This window comes from Odocoileus virginianus, chromosome 3, assembly GCF_023699985.2.
Source record: "Odocoileus virginianus isolate 20LAN1187 ecotype Illinois chromosome 3, Ovbor_1.2, whole genome shotgun sequence".
NCBI classification, from domain to species: Eukaryota; Metazoa; Chordata; class Mammalia; order Artiodactyla; family Cervidae; genus Odocoileus; species Odocoileus virginianus.
In genome coordinates, this window is record NC_069676.1 from 54807391 (window position 1) to 54820671 (window position 13281).

Genomic DNA, 13281 nt, shown 5'->3' on the forward strand with positions numbered 1-13281 from the left:
AGAAACTTCGAGCGGGGCTGAGGTTAAACACGGGGGCTCAGGGAGCCCGGAGATCCGGGTCTAGAAAATGTTCTCTCCATTAATTCTGTTACACTAGGCAAGTATTTTCCTTCTCTGCGTCTCAATTTCCCCAGCTGTGAAATGGAGAAATCTGTGAAACCGGAATCGTTAAACGATCCTGCAGGTCAGGATCTATAACATTCTCAACCTTCTCTTGGATCTTCGCAACATCCCTTAGCAAGTCTAAGACTCTGCCATTCCCACGTCCACCGTCCTCGCCGGCACCGCCTGGGCTTCTTGCGGGGGAAGGGGGTCACTTCAGGGGAACCGGGTCTCAGTCCGGGAAGTCGGCGTGCTCTGTCTGCCGGCGGCTCCAGATCGTGCCAAGTCGCCGCGGGACCCCGCCGCCAGCTCCCCACTGCGCCGTCCTCCCTCCTCGCCTTCCCCCGGAGCAGCTCGCAGCTCGGAGCCCAGGAGTCAGCCTGACCGCTTCCTCGGAGCAGGGAGCCTGGGACCGCCCGCCGTCTGGCCTCCGCCCCGGAGCCACCCCTCCCAGAGGAGCTGCGGCTGGCGCTTGGACCCCTCGGCAGCCCAGCCGCAGGTGCCCGCCCGCCTCCGCCCAGCCCAGCGCTCACACGGCCGCGGGGCACCATTCCCCGCTCACTCCTCTTGCTCGGAGTTGCTCTTTTAGCCCCTGTTCCCCGGGTGGAAGCACCAGTCTGAGCTTCTCTGAAGGCGTGAAAGGGATAACGGAGCTAGGTGAGTGATGCTCTAGATCTTTTTCCTTTTAAATAAACCTGCATACTAACAGCGCTGGTGGGAAACTAGGAAGTTGAAAGGGAAAGAAGACAAACGCAGGCAGTCGGGATGACCCACCACAAGCTGAAAGGGACCATTCCTAGCTTCTTAGAAATGTGCACCCCACTTTGTCCACCAGCCTCTGGCTCAGGTCGAGACACAGACAGACTTCAATAAATACTTGCTGGGGTAAGTGTGGGAGCTATCAATATTTCCGCTTGTTTCTCTTATCCAGCCTCAAAACAAGCCAACATTGCCTTTGATGGCTGGCTTCATCTCCACCAGACTTTACCGCCCTCACACACACACCTGCCCCAAAGCTGAAGAATTGGAATAGTTTTATACCAAGTGCCATGCAGTCACACAGTGGACTGCTATGCAGCACTTAAAAAGCAGAAATCAGAGCTGTATAATGTATAATCTATATTATACTTGTAGATAGCACAAGTATAATGGTAATGATCAGTAAGATGCAAAATATACCTACTGTCTGATGTCACTTAGGTGACATTTTAAAAGACACGTGCGTGTTAAATCACAGAAAGTTGTCTGTAAAATGTATACAATCACATTCATAATCGCAGCTGTTTGGGGGAAGTATGAAAGGGAATGAATTTGACATGAAGACTGAGATGGAAAAACTATTTTCCTATAGGTTTTAATATATAAAAATGATGAAGCAAAAGTTGATGAAATATAAACAATAGTTAACTGCAAGTGATGTTAACTTGGATCTTTTTCAGGATATTTTCTTTCTTTCTTGTGTTTCTAAATTTGTCTCTGTTTAAGCAGTTTTGTTGTTCAGATGCAAACAAAATAAGTTATGTCTGTGCATATCCTGTGGGAATAAAACTAGACCATTCTGTCAAAAGTTACAACTTTCTTGCATCACAGCATAGGTTCTTCCTGAAGAAGACAAAAGCTGCTTGAAGCAGCTCACCTGTTGACCTCCTCCCAAAGCATAGGCCAAAGGTCAAACATTGTCTATAGTTAATAATCTGATAAGTGGCCAGGTCAAGGGAGAATCTGGAAACTCCTTGATTTCCTTAATAAGACACATTGCTGTTTCTCTTGAATTTTCTGTCTAGGATGTTCATTTCCATGGGTGGTGACTGCCCCCTTAATATCTCAAAATGATGCTTATGTAACACTGCAGAGTTAATATCAGGTCAGGAAAGGGTGTGGGGGTTGGTAGGAAAGAGGCCTGTAGCTCTTCTGGGCCCTGTTCAGTGGAATGGAAAAGATGTGTCTCCTTTTGCCTGCTATGAAAAGGTTGATTTCTTTCTGGATATGAGGGGAAGTTACCAGTTTGGTTATCTACAAAGGAAGAAAAAGAGAAAGACAATTCTAGACAGGATTGAGTGTTTTAACACAATGGATAAGCTACAACCCAATAGGCCAAGTCTTCTGCCCATCCCCCATACAAGAGTGGTTCCCTGTTGACATATTTTCTCCCTACACTAAAGAACATCACTGGATCTTTGGTAAACAAAATTGTCTGCACATCAGAACAGAACTCGGAAATATGGCAAATTGAGATCATATCCCTATTTCTGTTTCTGACCTGACAACTTACAAGGTCACTGCTCGGTACACTTTGTGTTGTGGGAAGATGGGCTACTTGAGAAAAGCCTGAGGTGTGAAGAAAAATCCAAGAGTGGCAGGATTGGGGTGTGATGCGAAAGCTATGTGTACTGAGGTTTTACTCACAAAGTTGAAGAGAATGTAGCCCCTGTCTGCAATATTAACAATCACAACTCCTTAAAATTGATGTTCTCTTTAAGACTAAGCCTCTCTGATGTCGTCTGTGGCTCAGCTTTTACTATTCCCCACTTACTCTGGACTCTAAATGCAATAATGAACACACAGGGCACTCCATTGCTTCTCCCCAGCCTGCAAAGAAATCCTGAGTATCCCACCCACTTCTTCCTCACCCTCCTTTCCTCAGGGATTACAAGCCCTCTGTTTGTAGCCCAGAGATACAGTTGAGTTCTTTCTATCTCTCATCTCCATCATCCCCTCTTAGCTTCCTCCAGCCACCTGTTACCTCCTGCCCCTCCCATCCCTCCCCCATATTATTTAATCTCTTGCTTCCTGATTGCTGACTCTGTCTTTGCTCTCCATTTAATGCTTCTTTTTCAAGTCCAGAAGGCACTTTGCCAGCAGTTGGCTTTCATTATGAAAAGTAGCATTTCCTTAATGAGTCTGCCTTCCAAATGAAGGCTTTACTTACATTTCCTCTAATAGGAAAAGGAGCTTTTCTCCTAGATTTGCATAGGGGCTACTCAAATTCCTTTTCAGTTACTCATCCCTAGTCCAGGTTCACTTGGGACACTTTTTTCCATTCTAACTCATTCTGACTCTAACTTGTATTCCTGTCATGTGCAAAAAGTTCAAGAGGAAATCAACAGGTGTCATATTAAAAAAATAATACATGATAAGGAAATATTGCACTATTAAAAGTAGCAATAGCTAGTATTAGTTCTTTGCAAATTATGTGCCAGGCATGGTGCTAGTTGCCTCACACAGATTGTCTCATGTTGGAGAAGACTCTTGAGAGTCCCTGGGACTGCAAGGAGATCAAACCAGTCAATCCTAAAGGAAATCAGTTCTGAATATTCATTGAAAGGACTGATGCTGAAGCTCTAATGCTTTGGTCACCTGATGCCGAGAGCCAACTCGTTGGAAAAGACCCTAATGCTGGGAAAGATTGACGGTGGGAGGAGAAGGGAATGACAGAGGATGAGATGGTTGGATGGCATCACCGACTCAGAGACTGTGTTTGCACTTTAGCAACAATCTTTTTGATGGAAGCTGGATTTCGCAGGTCGCCAGTGTCCCAGCAGGCAGTAATATCTTCCACCTGGTCCAGCTCACTCATTTCCATTTCCCTCTAGCTCTTGTAGGCATCTGAGCTTGTGATTTCTGCAGAAGGCATTGTTTCTCCCACTTGAGAGATGGGCAGTTTAAAAGCCATTATTAGTGTCAATTTTCCATACCAGTTTCCAGGAAAGTAAAGTTTTTGTATAATTATGTTAAAAATAATCAAAGCTGTAAATATACACTTTTCAGGGCTTTTTAGCTCTCGCGTGTTATCCAAGCTTCCTAGCTGACAACAATTATTGAGCACTTGTACTGTGAAAATACATTGTGTATTATCTCACGAAATCATATTTGTCTTTGAGGTGAGGACTGTTACGATCTTCAAGTTCAGGGAAGAAAAGAAATATGTTCCATGAAACTCTGTGACTTGCTGGTATGGTCAAGCCCAAACTCAGAACTTGTGCCTTTGATATTGTAGTAACTGCCAGAGTCAGAGGAAAGAGGGGATTTTTTTTATGACTGAAAATTAACTTGATCACCCATCGAAAAATGTTTAAAATTAACCTATTTTCTCAGAGATATAGAAAATCACAATACAATATTTCTTTTGTTTTATATGTGTTACATAGAGCGTTGCTGGGAATTCCCTGGTGGTCCATTGGTTAGGACTCAGCATTTTCACTTCAGGGGCCCAGGTTAAATCCCTGGTGGAGGAATTAAGACCCCGCAAGCCACACAGCATGGCCAAAAGTAATTTTTTTTTTTTTTAAAGCATTGCTGACCTCATTTTAAGCTTGTCTTCACACTTAGAAAAATATTTTGCTTTCCTCCCTCTTTATAAGTCCAGGTCCACTTCTGATGAGGCCATGTAGTGGGTTCTCCCAGATGTTAGATGTTCTCTCTTATTTCTGAAATTGTCATTTTCAAGAATGAAACATTTTACTGCAGTGGTTCAGATTAGCTTAATTTCAGCTACTGTCTGTAATCAGGTACACCTGAGTACACCATATCATAAGAATTCCTTTCTTTTTATCTCCCAGATACCTAGCTGAGGTTTCCAGACCCCTTTTGAGTGAAGATGAATGTTTCTTCTGGAATAATGTAAGTGGAAGGCCCAGGGCTGGGTAGACTCGACTATGGGAGCCAACACTTCAAGCAAACCACCAGTGTTTGATGAAAATGATGATGGTGAGAAATGTTCAATACTTGTATATAAATATAGAACTTGCAGAATTCAGATATAAGCTCCTCACTTCATAAGTAAATTGCCATGTACTGGATTGGCCACAAAGTTCCTTCAGGCTTTTCCATACCATCTTAGGAAAAAACCAGAGTGAACTTCTTTGCCAACCCAGTAAGACCTTTAAAAAAGGTATAAATGCAAAGATAAGCTTGAGCATAACCTTGCATGCTAAGAGCTGGATTTTACCTTCCACTTTCCATGGGACCTTGGATAGTTTTCTTAATCATGACTCTACCAATGCCCTTTGTCCAAAGGGAGCTGTGAGTGGGCACCTGGTTTCAATAGAAGACCTTGAAACTAAATGATTTAATTCTCTGTGCTGCTCCTTTGACAGGTGAAGTTACCCCTACTGGTAGCTGTTACAGAAAATTTCTTATATTATCAAACTGCATGTGAATGACAATACTCATAATATTATAGAGTGGAGTGAGGCAAGTTTGTGCCTTCTGAGCTTCCAACTTACATGTTCCTAGGGTCCTTGCCAATTTCCACAATGCTAGGTCATAGAAAAAAGGATCAGTTTCATTGGAGAAAAGTGAAACTTTACAGCAGCCTTATAGGCATATGCTGTTAGGTTGTCTGGGGGAAAGGTGGCCCTGGACCCCAGCTAGTAAGCTGCCCAGGTGCCCCAGAGGTAGCCCCTAGAATCATTTCCAGGGAGTTCTGTTAATTGGACCACAAAGGAAAAGAACAATGAATGGAAATTCAGGAGATTTGAGCCCTAGTCCTCTTCTCAGCTACCTGTGCGGCTCAGGAAGTTTATCTTCAACTTCCTCATCCATCAAGTGAGAGGAGAGGGAAGTAAACTTGAAGTTCTTTTTCAACTCCAGAAGTTCATCATTTTGAGATCCTAGATCCTAAAGGCACTTTGCAAAAATGATGAAACAGCATCCGAATCATCAAGGAAAGTTTGCTAAAACAGAAACTTACAAGTAACAGTTGTGTTTTTCTTTCTCATGTTAGCAATCTAGGAATAAGTAATCCAGGTGAGATGTGACTCTGAAGGGTTAGGGACTCTGGCTCTGACAAGTTGGCTTCTTTCTAGCCCTTCATAGCCCGAGTGTTACTATCACCCTCATGCCTCAGGGTGGCTCACCACCATATCACATCCCAGCCACGGGAAGGGGGAGAGCAGGGAGACCAAGCCCACACCTTTTAAGGGTGCGATCTGCCTGCTGCTTGTCACTTACACTTACAGACCTAGTTACAAGGGAGACTGAGAAGTTTAGTTACTTATCTTGCATGGCTGTGAACCTTCTAAAAATAAGGAGTTCTGTTCTGTTATACAAGAAAGGGACAATTAGCTATCTGCCATGGCTGGGGAACAAACAAAAGTCTGTTCTGATCTTAGGTTTTGAGTTTTTGTTTGGACCCTTTAAAAAATGTCTGGCCAATCAAGATGCTTTGTGGCCAGCTGTTCACTATCAATTCAGAGATGTGTCATGACTACCTATACAAAATACTGCACAGGAACCCTGAAATTATATGGTTTGAAAATGATCTTAAGAAAACTTTTTTTCCACTCATATCTGTAGCCTTGCTTTGCTCTATCAAGCTGTAAAGTCAAAGATCTAGAGGGTGTTACTTGATTTTTTCCATGTCTAAAATAGGAAGACAAAAAGGCGTGGATTTCATGTGTTTGGATCACTGTGGTCCCTACAGATTCATAACTAAGGTTGATGCCATCCAGCCATCTCACCCTCTGTCGTCCCCTTCTTCTCCTGCCCCCAATCCCTCCCAGCATCAGGGTCTTTTCCAATGAGTCAACTCTTTGCATGAGGTGGCCAAAGTATTGTAGTTTCAGCTTCAGCATCAGTCCTTCCAATGAACACCCAGGACTGATCTCCTTGCAGTCCAAGGGACTCTCAAGAGTCTTCTTCAACATCACAGCTCAAAAGCATCAATTCTTCGGCGCTCAGCTTTCTTTATAATTCAACTCTCACATCTGTACATGACCACTGGAAACACCATAGCCTTGACTAGATGGACCTTTGTTGGCAAAGTAATGTCTCTGCTTTTTAATATGCTATCTAGGTTGGTCATATCTTTCCTTCCAAGGAGTAAGTGTATTTTAATTTCATGGCTGCAGTCACCATCTGCAGTGATTCTGGAGCCCCCCAAAATAAAGTCTGACACTGTTTCCCCATCTATTTGCCATGAAGTGATGGAACCAGATGCCATGATCTTAGTTTTTTGAATGTTGAGCTTTAAGCTAACTTTTTCAATCTCCTCTTTCACTTTCATCAAGAGGCTTTTTAGTTCCTCTTCACTTTCTGCCATAAGGGTGGTATCATCTGCATATCTGAGGTTATTGATATTTCTCCTGGCAAGCTTGATTCCAGGCCCAGCGTTTCTCATAATGTACTCCGCATATAAGTTGTTCAGCCATGTCTAAATCTTTGCAACCCCATGGACTGCAACACATAGGGTTCCCTGTCCTTCACTATCTCCTGGAGTTTGCTCAAACTCATGTCCATTGAGTCAGTGATGCCGTTCAACCATTTCATCTTCTGCCGTCCTCTTCTCCTCCTGCCTTCAATCATTCGTAGCATCAGGGTCCTTTCCAATGAATTGGCTCTTGGCATCAGGTGGCTAAAGTATTGGAGCTTCAACTTCAGCATCAGTCTTTCCAATGAATATTCAGAGGTTGATTTCCTTTAGGATTTACTGGTTTGATCTCCTTGCAGTCCAAGGGTACTATCAAGAGTTTTCTCCAGCAACACATTATTGTTCTTCGGAGCTCAGCCTTCTTTATGACCCAACTCTCTCATCCATACATGACTACTGGAAAAATCATAGCTTTGACTATATGGACCTTTGTCAGCAAAGTGATGTCTCTGTTTTTTAATATGCTGTCTAGGTTTATCATAGCTTTCCTTTCAGTACACTCTAGGTCACTATTTTTTGTTGTCCTGGCCCCCAGCAGATGAGCCGACAGCATCCTTAGAGAGAAGAGCTGAGCGTAACAGTGTGTATGTCTGCACTTCCCAGGGCAAGACTCAGTCCATTTACATGCTGAGCTGTAAAGCACAAGTAGAAAGACAAATGCGTCTACTAGGAGCCCATCCTTTGCTGGATGTGAGGAGCAGAGTAGGGCACAGGATGCCCCTTCCCCTGCCTTTGTGGAGCTCTTGTTGTAATGGTGGGAGGCAAACAAGAAGCTCGTTAATGAATACACAAACCAGGTAACTTCAGACAGTGTTCAAGTGGCACCAAGGGAAGGATCTGAGGACCTTATGGAGAATGACAGGGTGATTTGACAGAGGAGATTTCAGATAGGGTGTGGCCAGAGCTGGCCTTTCTGAGGAAGTAACACCTGAAGTAAAGCCTGAAAAATGTGAGGAAGCCACTCATGTAGTAACAGAATAGTTCAAGCACAAGAAAAAAGTCCAAATAATGACAAAATCAGATATGACCAGTTGCCTATATCTCCACATTCTGATGAGAATGAGTTTGTATGTTAAGAAAAGGGACCATATTTAATTGCTATATTATTTTTTTTACAAGATCATTGGGTTTTGGGGAGGAAAATTATGACATTCTGGTTATTTCTTAAATGAATAAATCCTATAATATAGATTTGACTCCTTTCATAGCTCTGGACTGAGCAGAAGGAAAATTTTTTATTTGATTGCTATGAGGCTTCAAACCAAGAAACAATGACAAAAAGCACTGACTGATCCAAGAACATTAATGCCTGTATCATATTTGATCTCTGTATTTTTATATAAATAATCAAATGGATCCAGAATCTAGGGCACTTAAATGAACCAATTTAATTATTGTAAAATATTGCTGAAAAGAATCCCAAGATGTGATGGAAAATTGTTTACTATTCCCATTATACATTTGAGAAGAAAATTTGCACCTATTTTTCCCAAGTAATATTTCAAGATTTCTTTCTCATGGAAGAAATGTTTTGGTTTACTTCAAAGGTAATTAAGGAATAAGATGTTAGTGGATGTCCCTTGAGATAAGCTGTTCTCTCTGGAATTCATCCTGACACTTTCTGTTTCATGCTGGTTCATCTGATACTGATCTTGAGAGAATCATTCTGTTAGTTACTTATGCTGATCTTTATTTAGTGAAAGCAAAGTATAAGCTTTACAGCTGCTGAAGAAGAGCAGAAGGCTTGCTTAGTTAATTACTGTTAAGTCATTTCTTACCAAGTAGATTGTACATGATACTACTGTTTTGTGGTTTAGGGTAAACCTAAGTTCTGATTATTTGTGTGTGTGTGGTATAATATATATGGGCTTCCCTGGTGGCTCAGATGGTAAAGAATCTGCCTGCAATGCAGGAGACCTAGATTTGACCCCTAGGTCGGGAAGATATCCTGGAGAAGGAATGCTATCCACTCCAGTACCCACCCATTCTCTTGCCTGGAGAATTCCATGGATAGTGGAGCCTGGCAGGCTACAGGCCAGGGGCTCGCAAAGAGCTGGAGATGCCGAGTGACTAACAGTATAATATAGATAATAAAAGGTACCATTTTCACCACTTTTAAGTGTACAGTTCAGTGGCATTGAGGGGGTACATCTGGGGGCAGCCATCACCACTATCTATCTCTGGACCCCACGGACTGTAGCCCACCAGGCTCCTCTGTCCACGGGATTTCCCAGGCCAGAATACTGGAGTGGGTTGCCGTTCCCTCCTCCAGGGGGTCTTCCCAACCCAGGGATCGAACCTGTGTCTCCCTAGGCTCCTGTGCTGCAGGCAGAGTCTTTACCGCTGAGCCACCTGGAAAGTCCCTGGAGCTTTTTAACCTTCTGAAGTTTTGTAGCCATTAGACATTAATTCTCCATTCCCTCGTCCCCTTAGCCTCTAACAACCACCATTCTACTTTATGTCCTTATGATTTTAACTGTTCTGTGTGTATATTAGTCACTTGATCGTGTCTGACTCTGTGCAACCCCATGAACTATAGCCTGCCAATCTCCTCTTGTCCATGGGATTCTCCTGGCAAAAATACTGGAGTGGGCTGGCATTTCCTTCTCCAGGGGCTCTTCCTGATTCAGGGGTGGAACCTGGGTCTCCTACATTCACAGCTGGATTCTTTACCATGTCAGCCACCAGGGAAGCCCTTTAACTATTCTAGATACCTTATAAAGTAGAATCATGTATTATTTGTCCTTTTGTGTCTGGTTTATTTCAGTTGTCAAGCTCCATCCATACTGTAGCATGTATCAGAATTCCATTCCTTTTTAAGGCTGAGAAATAGTCTACATTGTATGCAGATAACACATTTTGAATTTAGTCTTTCATTCATCAATGAACATTGGGTTATTTCTACCTTTTGACTACTATAAATAATGCTGCTGTGAACATGGGTGTACAAGTATCTGTTCAAGCCTGTCTTCAACCGGTACATCCTTTAGAAGTAGAATTCCTGGATCACATGATAATTCTTTAATTTTTTTGAGGAACCACTCACCACACTGTCTTCTACCTAATTATGTTTTATATTTTAGTAGTGGGAGACCATTTGACATAATAGACCAGGGCCCTGGTAGTAAAAACCCATACACAGATTCAAATCTCAGCTGTGCCACAAACTAGCAATCTGTGTATTTTTATGTGAAAAATCAAAGGGGATATAGCCTGATCAACCATCAAACACCAGAATCAATCTAATTATAAATGTTCTAAAAGGATTTGAAATTCCATAGAAAAGGTCCCCAAATTAAATAATTACTAGTGAATTAATTTGGAAAAAAATCCTTCTATTGTACAAGTTATTAAATCTCTGTAAGCTCAGTTTCTTCATATATAAAATGCAAGTTAATTGGACATATACTTCACTGGGCCATTGTGAGGGTAGACTGAACTAATGCAGGTAAAATACTCAGCAAGGTATCTCATATAAAGTAACCACCCACTTAATGCTAGTTATAACGTTATTTACCAGTATCAGAGTCTCTGAGCATGAATTCTTTTAAGTATTTCTACTTTGGAAAGACACAGCATTGATGACAGGCAACTGTGTAGATGCCATAGTTAATATGACCTATTCACAATTCTATCAACAGAGTTGGATTGCCACATGGCAGAGCTTATGAATTCTGTGAAAACCTATGTAAATCCTCTGAAAAGAAGCCAAATTATTAACTTCATGAAAACATAATCTCATCTGGTTTTTCTTTGATCTCTTCTGGGGTAATGATATTTTTGTTTAAGGCAAAATCATGAACTCATTGGGTTGAAAAATCAATAAATTAACTTCTCCTGATTTAAGTCCAAAGCAGATTGCCTAAGTAATCCCATTTGACCAGACATTGTGACAGTTTTCCCCCAAAACCAACTATCATGGGTATACCATGAGAAATGAGGAATAATACAGAAAAACTTCCTAAGTTTCCTGAAAGAAAAGAAATATGGGTAGTACTTGTTATTAATGTTTATAACTTGTTCGTTATATCTGCTTTATTTCCTCTCTTTGAATGCCGCAGTTTTTGTTTTTGCTTGTTTTATTAAAAGATTAGCATTTTCAAAGCCCAGTTGTTGAGGTTTTCAGGCTGACTTACAGAAAGAAATTCTTTAACGCAGGAGAAAGTGGACTTGGTTATAACTCAGGGTCTGGGAAACAGAAAAGGATCTTGTAATCACTGCAACTTGTATGTGTTTCCAAGCACATACAAATCATGTAGAGGTGATGGAGTTGGTTTAGTTAAACCAAGAGACAACTTGCTTCTGGAGGACTGTAGCTGAGAAAAGTTGGCCTTACATTAAAAACGCTCTACAAAGAGTACATCGATGCTGAGTTTGCAGAGAGCTCAATTATTGCATTGTTCTTTCGACTTGCTGCAAACTCGGTGTTCTGCTTTCATTTGGCATCACTCGTCTCCTAGGATGTGTGCGACTGCTTCCAGTTTTCCTACATCTTCTTTGGGGACAGAGGCAATGGGTCCTTCAAAATGTTGGGCCAAAAAAATTGGCCACAGATTTGCAATCCAAAAGAAATGGGAGGTTACTGAATTGATTCCAGCCCTGAAGAACTTTCAGACTCTTCCTTGTTATTTTAATGTCCCAGTGGGGTAGGCAAATGAATTTCAGACTTCCCTCTCTCAAACTTGAGTAATGTTGTCTGATATTATTTAGTATTTTGTGTTAAAATGGTTGGGAAAGTAAAATGAACATTTTCCTAGTGAGAACTGCCTCCTTAAAAACCATTATCTTGGACAGTCTAACATTTAGTTAAAGGATTTGTCATAAATAATCTCGGATCCACTTGTTTATGGCAACACTTTTAATTGGGAGGGCTTTATTTCCCCTGTCCTAAGGTATCAGAAGAGTCAGGGAGAAACAGGCTAGACAGAGCCAAGAAAACAGACATCAAAGACAAAGACAGAGGCGGTGCTTCCAATTTGCATGTTTCCTGAGCAGTGGATTAGAAAAACGTGTTTGGGAGAATCTACACAAACAACTTTAGGCTACTTACATCCTGCCTTTGGAGATTCACAGTGCTTATGAGCATAATAATGGCTCTGAAATGTGCAAGAATATTGAAATCTCAGTACTCTGATAATTTTCAAACTTATTTCAAAATTAAATCAGGTTGTAGAAAACCTTTTAATAACTTGTGGCAAATAATTCTCTATGGATCTCAATTTGGGAAGCAAAAGGTCATGAACACTTACTATTGGAAACATCCTTTCTTCCCATTTATCCCTTTCTTCCTCCCTTCCCTGATTTAAGAGCTTGCAGAATCTCCACAGCTGAAAAGCCATGATGTTCTTCTGTAAAGTCTCCTGCCCACAAGTTTTTCAGGCAACACAATGCATGTTTATGGAGGTTAATGAGTAAAACAGAGGGCAGCTCTGTTTAATGGTGGGATGCTTCCAGTCCAGATGGGAATTAGATTGGGAGATAACTGCTTTTGAGTTTTTAAAGAACATTTTAGTTCAAAGCTGGCTTCAATATTCAGCAACTACTTCAATGAGAATGGGAGTGAAGGCCTTCAGAGAAGCTGACTTCTGCTATATGAGCTTCCCAAGTGGCACTAGTGGTAAAGACCCTGCCTGCCAGTGCAGGAGACATAAGACACTCAGGTTTGATCCCTGGGTCAGGAAGATCCCCTGGGGGAGGAAATGGCAACCCACTCCAGTTTTCTGGCCTGGAGAATCCCATGGACAGAGGTGGGCTACAGTCCATACGGTCTCAAAGAGTCAGACATGACTGAAGCGACTTAGCACACATGCATGTGGCCTTGCAAGTGTAAATTTAATTACAGAGACCCAGCACTTTACCAATCTAGGTTCTATGAATTATACCGGGATTTCAACTATACGTTGCTCTGGGGCTATTTGTGGAAATTTTTTTTGTAAACACATGCACACAATGATGGAATTATATTCCTCTTAAAATAGGACACAGCACAATTTGTATGGTTGAAAGGACTGAAAAAACTATGCTTATAG

General features: G+C 41.8%; 1 protein-coding gene across 1 annotated transcript in view; it reads left to right on the top strand.

The window, feature by feature from the left end:
• Positions 1-457: 457 nt before the first annotated feature.
• STK32A (serine/threonine kinase 32A) overlaps positions 458-13281 on the top strand; it is a 139348-nt gene continuing 126524 nt past the window's right edge. The window contains exons 1-2 of the mRNA XM_070465596.1: positions 458-759; positions 4662-4809. Coding sequence (XP_070321697.1) covers positions 4758-4809 — 52 coding nt within the window. The 5' untranslated portion in view covers positions 458-759; positions 4662-4757. The remainder of the gene's footprint in view (positions 760-4661; positions 4810-13281) is intronic.